Genomic DNA, 26,133 nt, shown 5'->3' with positions numbered 1-26,133 from the left:
GCAACTCCACCAGAAGACCGTTTCGCTTCGAAGAGTTCTGGCTCACCCATCCATCTTTCAAAGACTTTGTCAAAAAAACTTGGACAATCTTCACTCCTCCAGAAGGCTCCAAGATGTTCCAGTTCCAATAGAAACTCAAATATTTAAAAAACCAGCTAAAGCGTTGGAACAATGAGACCTTTGGAAACATATTTAAGGCGCAACATGACTTAAATAAGGAAATGGCGGAACTCCAGCAAAAAAAGAGCACATAGGGTCACACTGAGGGGACCCTGGAGCAGGAGCATCACATCCACAACCAGTTGGAGGAGAGGAGAAAGCAGGAGGAGATATATTAGAAGCAAAAATCCAGGATCAGATGGTTGAAAGAGGGCGAACGAAACACCAAATTATTCCACCGAACCATTATTCAATGAAGAATGCACAACAACATCCCTTTCATTCAAAAACAAGGAGGGGCAAAAGCAAAACAGCATGAAGAAATTGAGGAGGAGTTCCTTAATTACTTCAAGCAAGTTCATCTAGAGCTCGATGCAGACAGGCGACCTGCAATAGATAGAATTACACATAATGTGCCAAAGTTAATCACGGAGGAACATAATGAACTTCTCCTCTGCCCTATACTTACTTAGGAGGTGGATACGGCCATGTCCCAGCTCAAGGAAGGAAAAGCCCCTGGCCCAGATGGCTTCACCACAACCTTCTTTCACACTTTCTGGGAGCTGATAAAATTGGAGGTATGGCAAGTTGTAGAGGAATCGAAAGCTCTTCATTGGCTGCTTCCCTCACTCAATTCAACTTTCATTGCCCTTATACCAAAAGAGGTGGATTCAATCACCCCGGACAAATTCAGGCTGATTTCTCTTTGCAACATCATATACAAAGTCATCTCCAAAGTTATTGCCAACAGGTTGAAGCCCCTCTTGCCACTGCTCATCTCTCCGGAACAATCTGGATATGTGGAAGGGAGGTAGATCATGGATGGCATTATCCTCTCGCATGAGATCATACACTCCCTCAAGCAGTCCAATTAGGCAGGTATGATTCTAAAGCTTGATATTTCTAAGGCTTTTGATAAGATTAGTTGGACCTACATTTAGCAAATGCTAATTGCCTTTGGATTCTGTCCCATGTGGATCCATTGGATCATGAGTCTTATATCCTCCTCTTTCTTTTCCATTCTCATGAACGGGATCCCTTCTCGCCCCTTCAAACCCTCTCATGGAATCACGCGAGGTGATCCCCTTTCCCCCTTCCTCTTTGTTTTAATGGCTGAAGGCCTGGGTCGTCACATTAAACAAGCCCTCCTCTCTCAACAGCTCAAAGGTCTCTCCATTCACCACTCCCCAGCTATATCTCATCAACAGTTTGTTGATGACACCATGCTCTTTGGCTACCCTTCTATCCAGGAAGCCTCCTGCTTTAAAACCTTGCTCAATGACTTCTTTGAAGCCTCCGAAACTAGCATCAATAGCTCCAAATCGCAGATCTTTTTCTTTCACACCCCTCATGTCGTTAAGACTATTGTTGCTCGAATTTTGGGATACCCCATTGCAACTCTCCCCCCCAAATACCTTGGAGCCCCTTTTTCTGCCTCCGCCATCAAGCACTCCTCCTGGTGTACTCTCATTGAGAAGCTCGAATCTCGTCTCAACCTCTAGACGCACAGAGCTCTGAACTTGGCCAGTCGTGTAGTGCTCATAAAGTCAGTTCTTCACGAAATGTCGCTCTACTTATTCTCAATCCTAGCGGTGCCAAAATGGGTTCTAAAAAGAATTAGGGACCTTCAGCAAGGATTCCTATGGGGAAACATGGCTACAAACCGCAAATGTGCCCTGGTAAAATTGACCACTGTATGCACGCCCAAAGAAAAAGGGGGCATTGGCCTGAGAGACCCCACGCATAGCAACACCATCATGAGCACAAAAATCTGGTGGCAATGGCTCTCCAACCCAAAAAATCCTTGGGCCATAATTTGGATGGCCAAATACACCAATCACAGACCCCAGGAGGAGCTCATCAGGTTCACTCCCAATGACAAAGGCTCGCTAATTTGGAATGCGGCCAAACAACACTTCCAATTGATACAACAACATAGTTTTTGGGAAGTAAGAAATGGCAGAATTGCACGATTCTAGACAGTTGCCTGGAACCAAATGCCACAGCTCAGACGCATTCTTAACCCACCTCCGAACTTCATTGGGGAGGAGCAGCAACAAGAAAAGATTTGGCAATATTGGACTTAGAAGATAGAGCAAAGCTTCAGGAAATGGAAACAGGGTAACGAGTTAATCACAAATGAAAATCACCAAACCGTTGAGGAGCTGGAAAGGGAGCTTCGTAAAAGGAGCATCAGACATGACTAAGGCAGAGACATTCTACAATGGGGGTACCAGCCTAAAGGTGCCTTCACCACATCTGAGGCCTACAAAATCATATGCAATAACCCTACTCCCCCAGACCCAATTTGGAGCAAAATCTGGGGGTTCGGATCTTGGCCCAAAGTCTCTTACTTCCTTTGGTTGGTAGGACATTAGAGAATCCTCACATGGGATAAACTCAGACAAATAAATTTTCATGGCCCCTCCATTTGTTTTAATTGCAATTCTCATGAGGAAACTCTCCAACACCTCATGGACTCCTGCCCCTTAGCCAATCAGCTATGGGAAAAGGTAAGCTTCAGATGTCAAAGAAGATGCAGACTTGAGGACGACATCACCAACTCTTTACGTCATTGGCAACAAATCATTACAAAAGTAAAATTCTCAACCATTTATGCAACATAATCCCCGGGTTCCTCCTATGGAGCATATGGAAGGAAAGGAACAAATGCATATTCAAAGATCAATGCTCCCCGATAGATAGTATCTGGAGTAAGCTTTGTGGGAATCTCAAAGAGACGCTGATACTCCGCTCATGGACTGAGGAGGACTTTCCGACTCTAGACAATGAGAAAGCCATTTTAGAAAACTGGCAAATTCATATTCCTCAGGGATTTCACAATAACGACCCTTCTAATGGCAACAACCTAAAAAAAGTCTCCTGGACAGCCCCTCCAAAGCATACCTTCAAGCTCAACTTTGATGGTGCCTCAAAAGGAAATCCTGGAATTGCAGGCTTTGGCGGAATTTTAAGGAATCACAAAGGCACACCCCTGCTGCTCTACTTTGGGAACATTGGGTGGGATACCAATAACTTGGTTGAGTTAGAGGGACTCTCATAAGGACTCCTTCTCGCATGGAAACACAACTTCCAACCCCTGGAAGTGGAAGGAGACTCCCAGATGCTTATAAATATGGCCAAGCATCTCTTAAATGGATCTCATGCAAGGAAAATAGCCACCAGTTGGAGGCTCGAAGCGAGACTGGAAGCCATAGAACAAGTGCTCCACAGTAACAGGGCCATCACCTTCAATCACATAAAAAGGGAAGGCAACAAGGTCGCTGACCTCTTGGCCAATATAGGGGTGGAAAATGAGAATACTATACTCACAGGAAAATTGGATATTATATCAAATCATGATCAGGCACAGGAATGCACTCGCCTGGTCCAAAGAGATGTCGTTCCCTCGGATGCAGGTGATAGCTCGGATGGGACACGCATTTAAATTCGGCCACATGCCAGCCATGCGCCATCGCAAGGAAAACACATGGGTGCAGGCCTGTCTTCGGCCGCGCGGGAGTGATATGTTTGATATTTTCCAGAAGAGCTTAAATTCTCTGTCCGGCTCTTCGGCTCACATGGAGGCTACAGTAATGGCGGACGGGTTTCGAGGTGGAGGCAGTTATGATAAAAGCAAGGGTGGGTTGGGTCTCACTACGCAGATTCATGGTCTGTTCATGGTTCTTCCTTAGGATATGTTTATGCAACCTCTCGAGGTGCGAGCAGCTGCAAGAGGTTATCTTTCCGTTTGGGCCAATTCGCCGTCTGTTTGTGGTATCCCCGGGACTAGTTTGATACTCCATTTCGCGCTGCGCATTATCCATTTGGACCCTGCAATTATGGTCAGGCCTCGACAGCGAATGCTTAGCCGTCGAGGCACCTCCCATGGAGGGTCTTCTTGCCCACCTGTAGATGTTACCTATCCCCATTGCTGCCACTGCAATTGCCATCGTAGCCTAGAAGCCAACCCCCTTCAGTCAAGTCAATTCCTGGACTCAAGCGCTCCAGACTCTGCTTCCTTGCCCGCCTTCGGCTCTGCCATTTTCAATTTCAATAGTTCTTTGAACTATGACCGAATCAGTGCCCATGTGTCGGTTCTCTTCATCGAAGACTCCCCGGATGGCGGCGATACTCAAGACAATAGGGGGAAGCAGCCAGCTGACGGCTCAGAGAAAGTCATGAAGACGCCTGGGGCAGAACCAGAGAATGTCTCAAATCGCCCTCTGGCTCAGGAGGTGATGATCAGCAAAGGTGAAGACGTCAACATGGAAACCGCTCCCACTACAGTGGAGGTGCAGGAATACGGGTGGTGCTGGGTGGTTGAGGAGGAATCAGACGAATAATGGCGCCTTCGTTCCAGGTCTCTGCAGCACATCTGTTAGGACTTTCAACCTCTCTCGCTATTTTGATTATGTTTTGGTCTTTATGTTTATGTTATGATGGCATACTGTCTATGTTTGGGTCTTGGGTACCGGGATCTTTTTCTATGGTTGGGAAGTGTCTGTCTCCCCTGCGCGGGATTTCTCTCCTGTGAGGGCTGGTTTATTTTTGGTCTGGCTAAGTCCTCGGACATTGCAGTCTCAGCTGTTCCAAGCTGCCATTACAGGAAATTGGTTCTTTCTGTCTTGAAATGATGTAACTGTTTTCTGTTTATGTATATAATAGAATAGTTTTAGCGAGAAAAAAAAAACTAATTATCTAATTTGTTTTATTAATTAAAATTAATTTATTAATTTTATTTTTTATTATTTGTTAATCTGTCTATTAAGTTAATTTATTAATTTTAATTAATTTATTAATTTATTTAATTTTTAATTAAATAATAAATCCTTATAGATTTGGTGACTTATTGCTATAATATTATCTATCATTCCTAGAGATAATTTTTAATTGTTTAATGTTATCAACTGATTATGTGTGAAGTAATCTATTACTAATTTATGTTTATGATGTTGATTGTTTTATTGTTTAAGGAGGATGTTATATGATTGATGTTTTTGTTAATTATTATATTGATGTTTTTAAGAGAGGAGGGAATAGGTTAATTTAAGGGATAGGTGTTAATTATTGATTTTTAAGATTTCAAGTAAAGGTTTCCACGTGTTGCTTAGTTTTAATCCATTGTCCCGGTTCAAATTGTTCTTCCTTTTTTCTATTTCTATGGATTCTTTGATTTTCCTTTTAAGATAGTGGTCCTCTTTTCTAACCAACTTGACTTCTTCCATGCAGAACCTGGGTCATGCCCCACCAATCCAACATGCATGCATCACAAATAGGGAGAATGATAACTTATTTGGTTGTCCTTGTTTCAGGTACCTTGATGGATTAGGATTGATGTCCTAAGTCAAATACTTAGACATGGATAAGGATAATGTTGGATTGGATAAGAATCTTGGATAAAATACTTAGATTCATCTAATGTGATGGATTTGGATGGAGATCCTAAGTCACATGGACTTGAATAAGAATGGTCTGATGGTAGGATTACTTTAGCTATCCTAGGTGGAGTAGGTACCATGGTGAGGTGGTATGGTGTCCTATAGAATGCATTCCAACATTTTTCTCTGATCTTGTGAGAGATAGAGCGTATCTGCTAAGGCCTTGAGTAATGTGACAGTGTTGACTATAATAAGTGATACTTATCAATCTGGTTCTCTTCTTAGAAGAAAATTTCAAATGGAGTACTAGCCTTGTACCGATTGAAAAATTATGAATACCTCCCTAATTAAGATGGAGTGTTAGAAATTGTAACTATATTCGGTCTTCATAATTGTCATTTGTGTCATGCCCTGATATAATTCTTATGTATTTTCAAAATAAAAGAAAAATAAATTTTATTGTAAACGAAAATTGACTTATTAAAGCATGGGTTTCATGCTTGCGTCATTGGTCTATAGGTCAATGCACCCATTGTGTACTGTAGGATTTAGCCTTGAGCCAAAATCAATGTAGTAATGTAAAATACCCATTCAGGCTCATGTAACAAGAATGAAAAATATTATTGGATGTCTAGAAAGGTCTAAAAGACCTCCACGATCCATTCAGCCAGCCCTTGCTCAAGCTGGACTAGAGAGGCCTAATTCTAGCCCAGCAAAGATTATATAAAGGAGGACTTAGACCTCCACTTGGATATTAAACACACTAGGAATACATTATCTATTATTATCTACCTCTAAGGAAGAGTTCAAAGGCTAGAATAAGAGAATATATGTGCATCGAAGAGGAGAAGGATATCTTGACAAAGGAAACATCTCAAATTTGTCTTGATTCTATGCCCACATGTGAGTTTTCTAAAGTCACTAAGGTTTCCACAGGTTGAAGAAGAGCATAACCAGTTTTGAAGGACATATCTCTTGTTGGTGGTTGGCTTGATCTTGGAAGTATTTTTTGTGTCTTGGGTCTTGGGAGTCTCCTTTGATGTTGATAAGAAGATAAGTTCTTAAGGGTTTTACGCTGTTGGAGGGGTTTTACTGTGACATGGAGCCTATATCTTGTGTTCATGTGATCTTGATTATTTGGCACTTATTTGATGATGAAGAAAACACACATAATAATAATCTAAGAAGAAGATCATAATCACAAATAACTGTCATGAATGGAAAAAGGAATTAATAAGTTGTTCTGATCGATTTTCCAAGAATTATAGTGCTAAATATTAAATCTATGTATTACAAATTACAACATGAGCAAGGTGTGGTGAATTGTTCATTTGATCTACTCGAGACACGATATTACTATGTATTATGTAGAAATCTTGAACATTGCAAACTAGGCCTGCATTTTATAAACCAAAGGAACTCATCCATATATCCAATATATATGCTATCTAGACAATCTACCATTCATTGTGCCATATTTGATCACAATAAAGGGAACCCCAATATCACAGTAGAAACTTTAAGGATGACATCTATGGGTTATGATTAAGATGTTCAAAAGATGCATACTTTCATATATAAAACCTATCAAGAGGACGAGTATTATTCTTATCCTTCTCTCAAACACCGATACCACCAATTACACCTTGAACTTACAAACCAATTGCAAATACCATGTATTACATAGATTTAATGTAAAAAAAAAAATGGGCACAAGTTAGTATAGAAAACATTGGTACAAAAATTGAGATTTGTGCACTATACTTATATGGAATGTGATTAACACAACCTAGATTTAGATGCAAAAGGTTGAATAGAACTAGTATTCCTTCATCTTCACAAGTACTATAGTGCAAAGTTATCATAGAGCTTGAAATCATAGATTAATGCATAAGGTTGGTGGGCCATTAAAAACCATCAGCATTGCTTGAAAAAAAAATTAGCTCAGATCAAATTATAAGATGAATCATGGATTTAAGTATCAACAATAGTCTTTTATTATGAAAATCCAAAAATTACATGTGAAATAATATAAGAACGACCCTAGTGACCACAATGCATGGTTACAAGACAATAGTTTGTCTCTACTCCCATTGTTCACTCAACACCCAAATCTGAAGCTTTTCATTATACAAAACAATATACCAAGTACATTGGCATCTCCCATTGCTTGAGTTCCTATTTTGAGTAAGATCCGAGAGATCCAATTATCTCAGCATTTATATGGAATAGAGGTGTAATAGAGTGTCAAACTAGGGTTGAGTGTTTGTGTTCTTGATTAAGAGATATAAACAAAGCACTCCCAAACTCGGCCCCATCTCATCAGATTGATCACTGAAGTGGTATCTCAGCCATGTGCTCTATGTGAACTTAAAGTCTAATCTAATAGATGGGAGAGAATGTTGGAACTAAACCCAAGAGAACCTATAGGTATAATCAAATGTGAAAGGTGTGCATTCATGATCAATGTAGAGCTCGATCATGGTTAAGGCCTCAAGGTGCTCTCTCTTAAAGAAATTGTGGGCAGGCTGCTCAGAGAATCACTTGATGCCTAGTGCCCATTCAGTCGCACGCTCTTGACTTTTGGTGTCTGTGATGTTCTTTTTTGTTGGAATATACTTTGGCTAAGAATTTTCTGCACAATAACATCTACATATGATCCACACAATTTAACAGATTTAAGTTTTTTCATTCAAAATTTTCACTTTATTACTAAAATTGAAAATTTATTCTTTAATAACTTGACTTTATATCTACGAATTATTTGTTTTGTTTACAAAATTTTCTCTTTACCAATGAGATTGCAAATTTATTCACAAAGTATCAAGAAGTATAAATTGGTTCCTAAATATTTTTTCATACATACGAGAGTGCACTTTTAAAATGACGTAAAGTTTACTATAATGTATTTGTGTTTATGCAAATTAGTATTAGATGGGTTGGAAATTACCATGTCTTTTGAATGATTTTTGTCAAAGTAAACATTGTATGTATTAAATATTATTCTTTAAATATATTCGAGTAAATTTGATCTTACGTATAAAATAAATTTTAGATTAATCATTTATGAATATATCAGAAAGAGTTTATGAATAATTAATTTTTTAATAATATATTATAAAATAAGATTTAAATTTAAATAAATAAATAAAATTATACTTAATAAAATTATAAAAAACTGATTTGTTGATTTATATTAATTATATTTTTTAATTTTATTGAAAAATATGAAAAATAAATACCACAATCAAAATATGATAAAATAAAATAATAAAATTAATTTTTAATTATTTAAATAGAACTTGAACCATTTAATTAATAGAACTTGAACTTTTCTAAATAAGTTATTTCACTCTTCTAAATGAGCTTTTTAATCGATGTGTTAATGGAAGTAGGAAAGTGAATTGCCTTCTTTTATATCTGAATCATGCATATCTATGTTAATGGAAGTAGGAAAGCTAGTTGCCTGTTTTTATATCTGAATCATGCATATCTATGTTAATGGAAATAGAAATAGGGAAGTGAGTTGCCTTCTTTTATATCTGAATCATGCATATCTATGTCTACATTGTTTTATGTGTTTCTGTATCTTTATTTCCGTAATATTTTATATATTCCATTGCTTCGTTAATTAATTTTTAATATATTAAATTGGGTAACTTCGAATATTGAATTACTTCTTTGATGCACATATCCATTTTGTTATAAATAAGGTGGATAAATGAAAAGAATAAATAAAATTGCACTTTCCAAAAAAAATGGTATTAATATCTAAAGCCATGGGAAATGAGAAGGAAATCACCACAGGGATAAATCATATTTTATGACGAGTGACTTTCACGAGTCGATTTTACAAAATATTATAAAGATATTTATATTAAATTCCTTTTTTATGTAAAAAATTGATTTCTCTTCTAATTTTATGAACTTTTATTTAAAAAATAACATGAATCACAAGTTTTCTTCGCATTTTTTGAAATACTTAGAAAAAATATAACATGAAGCCTAGCATAATAAACGATAGAAATAAAGACACTGTAATTTTGTAAGTTTTGTGCGATTGGTTTAAACGATCATGGATATTTTTGTTTTATCTTGTAATATAATTTTGTATTAAATGAGGTAATGAAAGTTGCCCGAGAATGAATTGGAAAATGGTTTGTTTACCTGTTTTGATCTTGCAAGCGTTTCAATTCGTCCTTTATCTGCGTCACCTCCTTTTGCCAAATCTATAATCCATTCAAAATTTGTATTAGATTCATTTGTCAATGCACAATATCGAATTTTTTTCATGTAAACCTTCCATAAAGAAAGTAAGTAATTACAATTCTAGATAAAATATCAATCTATACTTTTAACAACGAGAGTATATATATTAAAAAGAATTAGCATTCCCTCAGAAAGATGTATAAATATTAAAAAGAATCAGAATTCGTTAGTTTCGAAGGGCAAGAAATTAAAAATCTTTTTCTCCATTTCCTACGAACATAATGTTATTAATATCTAATTGTAAGTATAATTATCTTTAAAAGTAATTATAAAAACAATTATTGTTATTAGTTTTTATTTCAATTTAATATGCTAATGATTTTTAAAAGTTATTAATATATTTTTTTTGTAAATGGTAAAACTTATCATAAAATAATTATGATCATCAAAGGTTACTTATCATATCATTTTTATTTGAAAATATTTAAAATGTTATTTACACATTTAAAAAAAATATTAAACAATCATTTTATAGTCAACATTGTTTTGCTAGGTTAAATGTCAAAGACAATTAATTATATTGAACAAATCTTTTGAAACTAAAAATATGTGTGAGACATAAATATTTTGAAGTTGAGATTTACTTTATAGATGGATCATGTAACAAATATACATATTTGTATCGATTTTAAATAAAATAATAAAATAACTCTTCAAAGATATAAAAACTAAATTATTTTAAATAAAAACTATCTCTAACCATAATTGATAGTAGGTCCATCTGCAAGAAAAATTAAGATTCCAACTTTTGGCATAACTCCAATGATTTGAATGCAGTAGAAAGTGTTAACCAATATGAATAAAGGATGAAAAAAACAAATTAATTATGTGTTTATAGTTTTCTTTAATATATCATGAAAACTATAGTTTTTCTAGATTTGGGAATTTTTAACAATTAGTATGAGGAATATGTGTAAATATTTTTATGCTAGATATAAATTTGTTCCATGAAATATAAAAATAATAATTATAACAAACACTATTTCAATATTGACCATCGAAAAAAATTATTGCAATGTCCACATTGAGACTACTTCAATATTGACCATCAAAAATAAGTATTTCATTGTCCACATTGTGTGTGTGTGTTAATTGGGTCATTGCAGTGTTTTTCATTCATACTGGTCTTTTCAAAGTTGAAAAAGAGGCCGAATTAGTTCACAAGACCATTCTTGCGAGCATGACATAGTTTAACAAATTGGGATTTGAAACCTTCTAAGAACCATTTGAGGTATCAAATGGCATTTTTCTTTTTTTTGGGGGGGCGCGGGGGGATGTGTGGAGGAGGGGAGGAGGGGATAGCATTGGGTGAAACTTTTGTGCTTAGGTGATGCAACTTTGTATGTTATTATACACACAGAGACCTTTCCAATTATGTAAGGATTTTCCTAATCGAAGTAAGCATGCAAAAGTCATGCCACTCATAACTTTCCCTTCCTATTCTAACCACCATAATTCAAGAGGATGTCACATCAACTCCCATTATTCATGGAAAAAGGGATAACCACATGATGAAGAAGACTCTAGAAGAGTGCATATTGTAACTCTATTTAAGAATTGAAAGAATCAAACCTAACCACTACTAGGTTATTTGGTTATGTTATAATGAGGCCATTAGGAGGAAAAACGTTTACATTTCATTCAAGTGCATTTTGTCCCATAGATTATTAGAGTAGCTAGGAGTGCATAGGGAGAGGTCAAGTAGAGAGGCTTTGTTCATTGTAGCAGTCCATAGGCCACATGCTTCACTTCATTGTACTTGCATCCATTTTTCCTTTAAAGAAAGAGAGAAGAGAAACCTCACCTTCTAACTATGCTTTTTACCCAAAGGTTTCCCATGTTGTAGCTTATGTTAATTTATGGTTTTTTGAGTTTTATTTCATTGTTCTATACTTTCTGCATAGTTATAATAATCATGCATAACTAATAAAATGTAATTTACAAATCTCGGTATCTAAGAAGAAATAACCAATCATATTGTAGATTTCATATTTTAAGTATAATTTTATCATAACTATTATGACGAATTGTCTAGTGGAATATCTACTACAATTTGTGGATCATATTGGTACTCGAGTAGGTTTATTTGGGTATGTTGTGGTGAGTTGTAAGGATCCATATGAGATAACTTGAAAGTCACAAAACCTCAGCCAAGGCCAACAGAATTGTGAACCACCCTCGTGGTCCTATATAGGAGAGATTTATATGGATGCAAGGACAAGTTATAGATATGTATTATAATTTGGCCCTCTTCATGGAAGCCCTAATCAATAAGCTTGGGTTGTTTAGAGAAGTTTAAGGTTGTAATGTAGAAAGGAGGTCAAATGGTAGATTAGGAGATCAAGAAGAAACAAAGAAGGTGCCAAAGAAATAACCTAAAAGATATGGACCCAACTCAATTGTCATGAAGCCTTCATAGGTCTTGTTCAAAATGGAAGGGAAGTTTGAAATCGAGTTGACACTATAAAGCTAAATGACTAGTTCAACAACTAAAAGTTTATTTTTGTGTCCATTAGATAGAGGAAGAATAGAATATTCTATTTTCTTAGCTAAAATTAAAGGGGCGTGCCTTTGCTTAGTGGGAAAGCAACATGAAAACTTGAGGTTGGATGGATATCCTCTAGTGACTATGAGGGAGGTTTTCAAAGCCCTCATAAATTGATAATCTTACCCTATTGGGTATGCTGAGGGCTAATGGATTTAGTGGCATTAGAATATTAAGAAGTAGGGTCAAGGTGTATATGAGTATACCACATAGTTTTGATAGATAGTCATAATGTTGGGTATCTCTGCAAAGAACTTATACATATTTTAAAATATCTATGGGGACTATACAACCATCTGCAAGAGAAATCCATGTTGTTCTAGCCCAAATTCATCGATGAAGCTTCTTTACAAGAAAAATAAATACAGAAAATAGGCCATAAGATAAGGAAATCAAGTTGTTCAATGTAAAAGGAGCATTAGGATGCTTCTAAGGAGGGGAAGAAGAACTAGAAAGGGGGATGGATAAAAATATAGTATCCATACCAAACTAGTACAAATATCCTAGCAACCATTCTAACATTGACATCCATAGAGAGGAGAAGTGTTGCATCTAGAGGTTAAATCAAATAACATAAAGAAATAGGCAAAGAAGAAGAACATATTGGCCGTTAAATTGAGGAAACAATTTGATATCAGATCATACATGAATGAAATTATAATTTTTACATTAGTGTAGAAGGAAGTGAATATGAGTAACCTTTAGAAATAGGAGGAGTGATAATACCAAACTCTTCAATATAAACATATAGGTAAAAATAAATGTATTGATGCTTTGTTCAACTTAGAATCATAGGAAAATATCATTCCAACAAAGTTGGTCAACAAATTGGGGTTGGAAGTTTGTGATTATTGAAACACATATCCACTAGGATGGATAAATGAATATGTAGAAATAAGGGTAACCAAATAGCAAAAAATTAGATTTTCTATAATGATTGGCTTTAGTGATGAAGTAGAAATAGATATAGTTCCCCTTAATGTATGTGGAGTGGTATTTTGAAGTCCTTATATGTGCATATGGGATGAAATATTCATGTGGAGAGCCAACTAATACCACCCCATCAAGGATGACATATCCCTCACCATCAATGTGCACAAGGGAAAGTCTAATTTTTTTTTGGTAAGTTCCAACTAAGCCAAGAAACAAATTAGTTATAATGAAGATGTTTTACTATTTTATAGAGAAAATTAGTTTGTAGAAGAGTCAATAAGAGAAAATTCAGCCCTGGAGGTGTGCATTATGAGATATAAATAGAAAATGGAAGAGTTGCCTCAGGCATATAGGTATGTGTTCCACGAGCCTAAAGGGCTACCACCCAAGAGAGAAGTGGAGTACCAAATCTAGTTACTGTTGGACCCCCGATTATTAAACATTTGTTTGTACAAGAAGCTAATTATAGAAGAAAGTGAATCAAAGAAGCAATTGCATCTACTATTAGAATGGGGTGTCAATTAACCAAGAACCTCACCAAGTGGGTCATGCATCATTATTATGCTAAAGAAGGATGGAACCTGACATATGTGTATAGATTGCAGGGCATTAAAAAATATTACACACAATAATAGGTGCCCCCTTCCTAGGATAAATGATATGTTGGATAAATTGTAGAAAAATAAATACTTCACCAACATAGACTTAAAGTCATGATATCACCATGTGTGGGTTAGGGAATCAGATACTTGGAAAACCACCTTGAAAACTAGGAAATATTTATATGATTAGTTAGTCATGCATTTAGACTATGCAATATACCAACCAAACTTATGATGTTAATGAATGATATATTTCTCAATTTTATAGATGTCTATTTGGATTATATACTTTTATACAGTGAGAGCCTGTGAGTAAATCATCTCATATTTACCATAGGTGCTAGAGACATTAAAAAGGACCAACTAATAGAAAATATCAAGATGTGTGATTTTTCACAAGTCTTTGGTATATAGGGTATGTGATAGGTGGAGGAGAGCTAAATATATATCCTACCAAGATGAATCCCATCATTAGGTGGTCAGTGCCTCCTAATGTTTCTAAGGTAAATAGTTTCCTTAGGGTAACACAATACCTAAGGAAATTCATAGCATCTTTTCAATACTATCATCACCACTCCATGCCATAAAAACAAATGGAAAGAGTTTCTAGTGAGGAAATGGTTAGAAAATTTCCTTTCAGGAGTTAAAGAGGATCATTAAAGCACCCATTCTAGAATTAACAATCTTGCAACATCTCTTTGAAGTGGAGACAAATGTGAGTGGGTATGTTATTGGAGATATCTTGATGTGGGGAGGAAGTTCTATATGCTACCATTCTAAAGTATTTTAGGGGGAATTCCTTAACCACCTTACTTATGACAAAGAGTTGTATGCTCTTGTGTAAGATTTCAAGAAGTGGAATATTTAGGTCCATATTTAGCTATAATAGACCAAGCATTACAGGTGATTGGGGTTCTTATAGTATTTTCATTTAGTGATCATGTACAAGAAGGTTAGCAAATCAAGTTGTTCGATGTGCTTTTATGGCCACCTACATATAATATCACAAGTATGTGAACTTTGATGCACATGGTTCCATTCAGCCATGATGCATATAGAGAGGCATATTCAGAGGATGGGGACTTCAAGGAGGTATATCAGAAGATGAAAAAAAAAATTCATTTGTACGATGGTGACAACATAATTTACTAACATATTTAGGATGGGTTACTCTACATGTCAAACTAGTTATAGCTTCCTCAAGCTGAGTGATTGTAGTTGATTAGAGAGTCTGACACCTCCAAGGTTGGAAGGTTCTTTGGCTTAAGGAAGATAGTGGCCAAATTGCAGAGGTATGTGTATTGTCTTAAGATGCAAGAATAAGAATTTAGGTCCATAAGAGGATGCATGATTTGTTCTTTTATCAATCCTAGTAAAAGGAAATAGGGTTTATATAATCCCTAACTTGTACTCGCTCATCCTTGGGAAATAATTTCCATGGAATTCATATTAGGTTTACCAACAACTAGGAAGGGACATGACTACCTAATCATGGTATTTGATAAGTTCAATAAGATGTGTGTTCTAATTCCCCTAAAAAATACCATCTTTGGGAAGTAAGAAATGAAACTCCATTTTGGATAGGTCTAGGTGCACTTTCGAATACCGAGGAATGTCATTTTAGGCTAGGACACAATATTCCTCAATGCCTTGTGGATTACAATATGACAGAATATGGACATAAAGTGCAAGAGGTCTACAGTGTTCCATCCATAGATAGACGAGTACACATAAGTAGTCTATAGGACATCGGTTAAAATTTTGAGGGGTTACAATTAGAATCATTTAAGGGCCCAGATGAAAATACAGTATACATGTAAAAATCTTATAAAAGAGCATTCCACACTTCTACTAGAAAGCCCTTATTTGAAACTTTTTTTGCATATTTTCCACCTTCACCTTTGGATATTTCATATGGGAGGCAAAGAAGAGTGACGAAATATCTTACAGGAGATACCTTAAAGGATGAAAATTTTATTGAGAACATTAGTAAAATCCATATATGAGTACAAGAGACATTGTAAAAGTCAAAGGAGAAATACAAGGTCATGCGTGATCAACACAGAAAAGAGAATTTTGTTGGAAATAATACTGAGAGGGGGGGGGGGGGTGAATCAATATTATCAGATCAGTAAAACCTTTCCAATTTCATACTCAGAAACATATACACTACTTCAATTAAGTGAACTCGCGTGTACACACTACTGTGTCTAATGCAACTAGCGTATATCCAGAGATCTTATGATTCAGTTAGCTTAATCTTCAGTAAATGCAACAGAACATTATTAAGCATATTAACAGTAAATAGGTGCAGTATAACAGAACAGATCATCACACATAAGTCACACACATGAACACCATGATATAAGGTGGAAACCCAATGTGGGTGAAAACCACCTGCTGCAATTTGTTTCTATCTTCCTTTAATAAGAAACTTCTTTTACAATGTACTGGTGCAGTCCTTTACCAGCACGCAGGCTACAACCTGCAGAGGGCTACAACCCTCATAGCTCTTGTACTAGCCGATTCATTTACTAGTACATAGGTGCCAACCTACAAAAGGCTACAACCTTTACTCGTTTTCCAGCTGCTCCTGGAAGGGAGCTACAACCCCCTTGGCTCTTGTACTGGCTGATATGTTTACCAGTACGTAGGTGCCGGCCTACGATCTTCCCGGGACCACGTTTCATACATTTTCATACTGGATCCATAAGACAATCATCATTGTAGTACAACCTGCATCATCAATCACTGAAACACCCAATACTGAATCACTGAAACCTTGTCAACAACATCATAACAACAACCAGATCCAACTCCATCTTCAAATATCATACTTCACATTGTATACGCTACTTGGATGAACCCAACCTGCGTGTATACGCTCTTTTGCCAAAACCAACCTGCGTACAGATCTGCAAATTCAAGCTTAAAACTCCGCAGCTATATCAGACATCAAAACATACCCAGATCATAATAATAATAAACATGCATCAGTAGATCTAGTCTGTCCACAGTCAAACCATATGAAGACAATTATTCCAAGCCTTGAGATCTCGTTCCATCATCCTCCACATGATTGAAACCTTGGTTCAGATCACCAACCCATAACCAGCATTTGGATCTCACATTTCCTCAGATCTTCATCACTCACACACACTCACTCACACTTTGGCCTAATGATCTTTCTCCTTATATAGCTTTAGGCCTTGCTCAATACCAAGGTCCAAAACCATAGAAATCCAATACCATCAACCTCAAAACTAGGGATTGACACGCCCGTCGAGACATCATGGTCCGAAACCATAGGCACAACTTCCAAGGACTAACCGCCACGGACCAAAGGTACTTTTCCACATACACGCTCTTTTACTGAAGCCAACCTGCGTGTACACGCGACTTGGGTTTAACGAACCTGCGTGTATGAACTTTCGTGGCATGCTGTACTAAGATCTGTCCTCTGATTAAGTTGCCATCACCTGTACCAACCTCTGAGCACCTGTACCAACCTCTGAGTGAGTTGCCATCAAGGACAACACTTGAATCATAATGCCAACAATCTCCCCCTTTGGACTTGATGGCAACCACCACGCCAAGTCACTCTCCCCCTTTGACATCAAGGGAAAAGGGCGGACCAAGATATTCTCTTCTTTGGTATATCTTCTGTTGTCCAGAGTACCTGCTGAAATCTCCAAATATGCTCCCCCTTTGTTTATGCCAAAGTGTACCGATCTGTCCATGCTTCCCTTGAGTACATGCTGAAGTTTCTGATTTGGCTCCTAGTTGTATCAATCCATCCATGCTCCCCCTGAGTAGATGCAAGTTCTAAGACTAGCAATTCATTCAAGACCATGACTATCATTCATCATATATGATCTGTATCATAAGCAACAACCTGCAATACCATTCCTTTGATCAAACAGCAAGATGTATCATTTAGCTTTATCAACAACCATAATGCCAACAATGCATTATTTGAAGTATATGCTCCCCCTGAGCCTGTGCCATCTGTAGTTAGATCTGATCATGCATACATCAGTAATAAGCATCAAAATCTCATCGTCATCAAGTTAGGATTAAACACTTCTAACATCTTACAAGTATCAAAACATTTCCAAACATCCTCAGTAGACTGTAAACGTTAACCAAGAGAGCAGATATTGGACTGAATCATATCAGACTCCTTTTCTGAGCCTATCCTCGCTGCATTTCTTCAAACTGACATATACACGATTTTGCAGTGTTAAACTCGCGTATATACGCGACTTGTCTTCATTATATCAGCGTATGCAGGATGGAATACTGAATTTCATCACTTTCAGATTCCCCTGTGTCTGTTATGTCAGCTGACTGAGTTATGCCGCACCTTTCTGTCTCTGTCTCCTTCAATTCCTGCAACTGTGATGATGTATGGTCCTCTTGTCTTGAATTTTGAAATCTGCTCCTGCATTCCCTTGCTTTATGTCCATAGTTGTTGCATGTATAACACCTTACATTTTTCATGTTCCTTCTAACACAATCAATTGCTTTGTGTCCATATGCATTGCAGGCAAAGCAATATCCTCTGAAATACCTGGGATGCGATGATCTTTCTTGCACCATTCTACTTCTACATCTTGCTGCAACATGTCCAAGATTATGACATACATAACATTCAACATTATTCAGTGGAGGAAATAATCGTCTATCACGTCCATGGTTAGGAGTAAAGAATCTTCCTTGAGGAATTTCTTTCCTTGGTTGTTCCTTGTTGGGCATTTCAGATTTCTCATTAGAGTTTCTTGCCTCACCTTGTGAACTAGATTCACCTTCAACATATTCATGAAAACCAAGACCAGTCTTGATAGCAGGAGACCTTTGACTATCAAGAATATCATCCAAGATCTTAGTACTATCTTGAAATCGTAATAGTTTATCTTTTTCTTCTAATTTACTTTTCAAGATATTTACCTCAACTTGATGTTGTTCTTCTTTTTCAAGACATTGCTTCTTCAAGGTCTCTTCAGCTTTCCTTCCTTCATCCAGCTGATGCCTTAGTTTGAGGATCTCGTTTTCTTGCTCTTTATTCAGTGCTAGCAGCATTTGTCGAATTCTGGAGGCACCTTCCAACTGATCTTCTAATCTGATGATTTCTTCTTTGAGGGCATTCTCCTTTTTGCTAGGTAGATCTTGCTGATCTATGGTTTGATCTGATGCTTCATTTGCTTGTCCATCTTCATTCTGAGGTGATTCAGGATCTGAATTCTTGCTTCCACTCAACGGCAGGTTGTCATTGTTCCTTTGAGCTGTCTTCTTCTTCTGACGTGCTTTCTTCCCCATTGTTCTACGAATCTCCTTCAAGCGATCAAGCTTCTCTGAAGAGCCTGGCTCTGATACCAATTGTTGGAAATAATACTGAGAAGGGGGGGGGTGAATCAGTATTATCAGATCAGTAAAACCTTTCCAATTTCATACTCAGAAACATATACGCTACTTCAATTAAGTGAACCCGCGTGTACACGCTACTGTGTCTAATGCAACTAGCGTATATCCAGAGATCTTATGATTCAGTTAGCTTAATCTTCAGTAAATGCAACAGAACATTATTAAGCATATTAACAGTAAACAGGTGCAGTATAACAGAACAGATCATCACACATGAACACCATGATATAAGGTGGAAACCCAATGTGGGTGAAAACCACCTGCTGCAATTTGTTTCTATCTTCCTTTAATAAGAAACTTCTTTTACAATGTACTGGTGCAGTCCTTTACCAGCATGAAGGCTACAACCTGCAGAGGGCTACAACCCTCATAGCTCTTGTACTAACCGATTCATTTACTAGTACGTAGGTGCCAACCCTACAGAAGGCTACAACCTTTACTCGTTTTCCAGCTGCTCCTGGAAGGGAGCTACAACCCCCTTGGCTCTTGTACTGGCTGATATGTTTACCAGTACGTAGGTGCCGGCCCACGATCTTCCCGGGACCACGTTTCATACATTTTCATACTGGATCCATAAGACAATCATCATTGTAGTACAACCTGCATCATCAATCACTGAAACACCCAATACTGAATCACTGAAACCTTGTCAACAACATCATAACAACAACCAGATCCAACTCCAACTTCAAATATCATACTTCACATTGTATACGCTACTTGGATGAACCCAACCTGCGTGTATACGCTCTTTTACCAAAACCAACCTGCATACAGATCTGCAAATTCAAGCTTAAAACTCCGCAGCTATATCAGACATCAAAACATACCCAGATCATAATAATAATAAACATGCGTCAGTAGATCTAGTCTGTCCACAGTCAAACCATATGAAGATAATTATTCCAAGCCTTGAGATCTCGTTCCATCATCCTCCACATGATTGAAACCTTGGTTCAGATCACCAACCCATAACCAGCATTTGGATCTCACATTTCCTCAGATCTTCATCACTCACACACACTCACTCACACTTTGGCCTAATGATCTTTCTCCTTATATAGCTTTAGGCCTTGCTCAATACCAAGGTCCAAAACCATAGAAATCCAATACCATCAACCTCAAAACTAGGGATTGACACGCCCATCGAGACATCATGGTCCGAAACCATAGGCATAACTTCCAAGGACTAACCGCCACGGACCAAAGGTACTTTTCCACATACACGCTCTTTTACTGAAGCCAACCTGCGTGTACACGTGACTTGGGTTTAACGAACCTGCGTGTATGAACTTTCTTGGCATGCTGTACTAAGATCTGTCCTCTGATTAAGTTGCCATCACCTCTACCAACCTCTGAGCACCTATACCAACCTCTGAGTGAGTTGCCATCAAGGACAACACTTGAATCATAATGCCAACAAATTTGTTCAAGGTGGGAGACAAAGTGTGGCTACAGTTGAATAAGGAGACACTATAGGGTAATGGTAATAAAATCAAGGCTCTACTATTTAGTCCCCTTGAGATACTAAAAAGGATGGGGGGTAATGCTTATAAACTAAGTCCAACCCCATACATGAACATTTACTCAATGGTGAAAGTAGAGAATATGAAACTCTATGAGCCTTCCATGCTAGATGACGAAGACAAACAAGTCATACCTTCAATGGAGGATTTAATATATTGGGTTGAAAGGTTATATCCCATGCAAGGTTAAATCGTACACCCGAGAGAAGGTGGAGGAAACATTTCCTCACCTCATTTAGTAGAACCTTTTGGGGACCAAAAGTCTCCCAAAATAGGGGGGTGTGATCAATATTATATCCTTATATTTTTTTCATCCATATCGATGATTTCAAAGTGGAAAAAGTGGAGGAATCAACTTGACGAACCATTTTTACTAGCGAGACTTAGTGTTGGAAACTAGATCATTACTGAGATGGGGTGTGAATTAGTAGTGATGGCCTTTATATCAATTTTATAAAACAATTCCAGAATAACAATTTGTAACACACATCCACCATATTAGCTTATCAAAACATGAAAGCAACAATAAACTCAAAACATGATAACCATGGAAAGCATCAACACAAATAAGCACACATGAAGACACAAGTATTCTGTTGGAAACCTTTTCGGGATAAAACCACCCTGTTTCTATTACACGACACAATTATTATATTAATATATTGAACAAGGTTTTACGTGTATCATCTTACACACATAATCCAAAAGATCTGGCTTGCATTAAATTGTGCAGGAACGTATTAGTTAGGGAGATTTTTACTCATATCTATAGAAATCTATCCACTGGATGAACCCATGACCAATGATCCTCACCCAACACCTGTTGGAGTATCTAACACCGCTTGGATGGATAAATATGTACATTCTTGTAAATACACCGAATAATTGTCTACTCTGAAGCCTCCACATCTTCACTTCCTCCATGCAAACCAAATTTCATTCTTTTTCAGTCTAGGCTCTCAATAGTCTCAACATGAGTAGCCCAACAACATCATCATTGTTCACATAAAATATGAATAAAAAACTATGCTTAGACAGGGAAATTATTATCTTCTTCTCATACCAAAAAATCTACTCTTTAACACACAATAAACTACATATTATTCTCCTCTCTAAACAATGTCACCTACAAAACCAAAGATCTGAAATGATGTTGGAATCATTCTTTGAACTAAGGATGCATAAGTATGATATATCTCTGCAATATTTTGTGATTAGTTGTTTCACTATATACTCACTCACAATTCCCTCACAATGGCATGATCACACACTCTCAAGACAACCAACCAAATGAACTCAAATGCTTTATGTATTTAACATTTTCTGAGACGGAAACTCAGTAAATGATACAAGTAATGAAGGACTCAACAATAATTTTCGCATGTATGAATTTGCTCAGATCCAGTTCCTTGACTTGATCGCGCCACTATCTCAACTAAATGATGAATATTTTCAAGTTTAACCAACTTCTATAAGCTCCATCACATGTCTTGTCCATATACTGGAAAATCATGATTAAGAACATCACCACAATACAAAAGTTAGCTCAGATGTGAAAGGAATTTGAAAAACTTCAATCTAAATTCTAAATCGCATGCACAAAAATGATATATCTTGGTTGCAACTGTATGGATAAGCCTTCTTCCATGCATTTGGATCCCTTGAACTTCATCCATAAGCATAGCTCCATGTGGTTGGGGAAGAGGATAGAAGAAAATCAATCAAATCAGGTCAAAGCTCGTCCAAAATTCTTCTAGAGCTTGACAAGCCATCATAAGACCTCTAGAAGCCACTCTCAGCTCTGCAAAACTTTACCAAACAACTATCGCATCAAAATCATCATCACAAGTAAAACTAGGTTGACTTGGATTCCAAACAACAACCATACTAACACTTTCGACAACTCTTCCATCATTATGAAGCTCCAGACAATGTCAGACATCCTCCAACACCTATACAACCAACTCAAGCATACTTCAACTCTTGTATATCCTCTCCAAACCCTTATGTATCATATCATCAACATGACTACCCATTGCAAGACATGGAGACCTAAACAACAAAGCTCCTCAACTCTAGCTCATGAAGCAACATCATGGACAAAGAGTAACACCTATATCAGCATCGCGAGAAAGGTGTTCCTCACATATCTACTCTACACTGGCCATGAAACACCCTTGCACACCTAATCATCATGGAAATTGTAACACACCTCCATTCAATTCTATGTTATGACATGATCAGAACAACAAGAACATCAGGACCATGACATTCTGTGCTCACGCTCTATATGAAACACCCCAAAATTACATATCCATGCTAGTAGACATTCCAAAACCAATGCAACACATCAACCATGTACAAGCCATGTGTAACTAAAGATACAAGAGCTAACGAACTCTCCCGCAACCCATGCTATCATGTTGACATCAATTCGAACCAACAACACATCTACAAAACTACAACACACATCAATGCCAACAATCCCCTAATTTGGATTTGATGGAAACCACAACTAATCCAAATATTTGAACTTTCCTATGAAAAGTTATCTTTATCTTCACACTCTCCCCCTTTGACATCAATGGAAAAGGATAAAATATATGATCCTCCTCTGCATGAAATGCGTTACATCAACAAAACCAAAAACTCCACTCAACATCATTTGCAGGACTGAAAGATGAAAATAAAAATAACAATCCTCCACATAATATAAAAATATGTGCAATAAACTCCCCTTATAGACAAGTTATGTGTGATCAACAACAGACTAGAGTATGCTAGAAAATTATATGTTACAGGGGAATGGAACACATAAAATATTGCAGAAATATAAACACAGAAAATGCATAAAACAAGAGAGACATAGATACACATGGTTCACCGAGTTTGGGCTACATCCATGGAGAAACAGCCAGTACTTCCTTTTATATTATCCAGCAAACTGAAGAGATACAACCTACAGTAGATCCAATGTAACTCCCTCTTCGCTTTCAATATCCTCTCTCTTCATAACTAAGAATACAGATCTACATAGACGCAATACAATTCCCTCATATATAGTGAAGGGTTGCCTTCTAGGGAAAAAAACCCTAAATTAAACATAACTTCTACCGTCAAATCATCTGCCTAATGAACGGCCCAGATTGACTAGAGATTACTATACTTTTACAAGGAAATTTTTCATATGTTTTTAGATTCAGCAGTGCTGCCCCAGGACCCCCCAGCCGGGGGAGATTAGGGACAAGTCCCCCCTCGCATCCCCCCACATGGATGAGTGTACAATCTTCCTGGGGTATACATCCAGTTGAAACCTTTGAATACAGAAGATAATCAGGCTCCACACCTAATAGAGTAGTAGTATACATCTCCTATCAACAACAACAACATCCATGAAGTAGTAGCAATAGAAAATCAAGTCACAATCAAATAGAAACAACAACATAATGTGACCAACTAGCAACAACAACTCTGATAAACTCTATAGTAGAAAAACCATATATCCAATCGAAACCTTAAGAAAAACAACATATGCAGTCTCTTCATCTCATATCTATATCTCCACACTATACTATCCATCAAAAGAAAAATCTTACATCAACAAAATAATGTATATCTCGAAGCAACATCTTTCTCCTAACTCAATGGCTAGCAACAACCTGCTCTGAAGGAAACATGGTAGCAAAAAATATATAGTGACAAGATCATAACCTCATGACCATCCAAACTCCACTGAACAAAAACACCTCCATGGATTATTATGCAGTGATATATATATATATATATATATATATATATATATATATATATATATATATATATCACTGCCAATGCCTCCTTGAAACATGTAAGACGCTCTTTTATATGAACCAATGACTATGAACAAATAATATGTAATAAAGTGCAGGGCTTCATAGACCTATTACATGACTACCAAAATGATAATATATGGTTGCACAATTACATCAATATTTCCATAGGTATTTGCGCCTACTCTCATGACTCAACATATAACATGGCTTATGACTCTCTAACCAAGACAACCTAATTTACAATAAGAATACATGATTTCATGAGCATAATACAAGGCTTCATCAATGTGATATACTGCTAATAAAATGACACCAAGTGATAAAGCATCATAATGCATGGATGAAATAAACGCTCACTGCAATGCATTCCAATCATCATGGCTCACCTCTATGCACGACATAAAAAAGTACATGATATAGGAAATGAACAATATCTGATTTGCATGATAGCAATATAATAACAAATGCATATCACATGAAGACATCTAATAGTCTCACCAAATGACCAACCATAAATCAATATCTCAGCATTAGTAATCAACAACACATAACAATTCACAGTGGCTTGTTGACAGTACTAGACCTGCCAACATCTCATGGGATCTCCCCGATAAGAAGTCCCAACTAGACCTCATACCCTATGGTGTAGGAGTACTAGAAATGGGTCATATGGTATCACCTTGACCACGATTGTGTGCAGAGGTAAGTAGGATGTCCTTGCTAGTAGCAAGGGTGTGACCGATGCAGTAAGTTAGGGAAGGTGCATGAAGGTTTCTACAGAAAGTGAGGTGAGTGCACCCCTTGGAAACTTGTGAAAGCACGTGGCTAAGAATAGAACACATGAGCAAAGATGCATCAAAAACTAGAAAGAAAGTAAGCTAACAGTCCAAAGTGATGGTTAAACCAAAAACTCATCTCAATAAGATTCATACATACTTATACACAAGGAGTCCATACATGCATGCATAAGAAAACAAATACATATATGATTAGGGTAGCCAAGATAGCTGAAATACAATAACAAAATATGCATGAAATGTGTTGGCTCTATTATATTAAGAAGTGAAAGTTCCAATTAAACAATACAACCATGACCAACCACTAGTCTAGGTATCCAAACGTTACAATCATTGCCGCCTGCTCCTCCAAAGAGATGCACTAGCTCTGCACTGTGGAGAAGCTAGGGCTCATTACAATACTCTCCAAGCTTTCTCTAAGAGACTCCTATCAGAAGCTTGGTTGGCCAAAAGCTCTTACAATGAGTTTTTAGGTACTATAAATAGAAAGGGTGAGGTGACCCTTGACATTCCCCTTTGTGACTGTTCACCTACACTCATGACTCTTCAACTACTCTCTGACTATTACATTCAACTATCGACACTTAGACTTCCAATTTACAAGATGTTACATGCAATCTGCACATGTACCCATGTGAGACAAAATAGGCTTGAGCAAGCCATGAAAGCTACCACTAACACAAAT

The 26,133-nt window shown here is 37.0% G+C and overlaps 1 protein-coding gene across 1 annotated transcript in view; it reads right to left on the bottom strand.

Moving 5' to 3' along the window:
• LOC149258271 (MADS-box transcription factor 23-like) overlaps nucleotides 1–26,133 on the bottom strand; it is a 544,032-nt gene that overhangs the window by 136,050 nt on the left and 381,849 nt on the right. Inside the window, exon 4 of the mRNA XM_089371147.1 lies at nucleotides 9,708–9,769. Coding sequence (XP_089227273.1) covers nucleotides 9,708–9,769 — 62 coding nt within the window. The remainder of the gene's footprint in view (nucleotides 1–9,707; nucleotides 9,770–26,133) is intronic.

The sequence above is a fragment of the Pinus tabuliformis genome, chromosome 6 (assembly GCF_031772625.1).
Source record: "Pinus tabuliformis cultivar Carrire ecotype Pingquan chromosome 6, CPIR1, whole genome shotgun sequence".
NCBI lineage: Eukaryota > Viridiplantae > Streptophyta > Pinopsida > Pinales > Pinaceae > Pinus > Pinus tabuliformis.
This window is presented reverse-complemented; position numbering and strand designations above follow the sequence as displayed.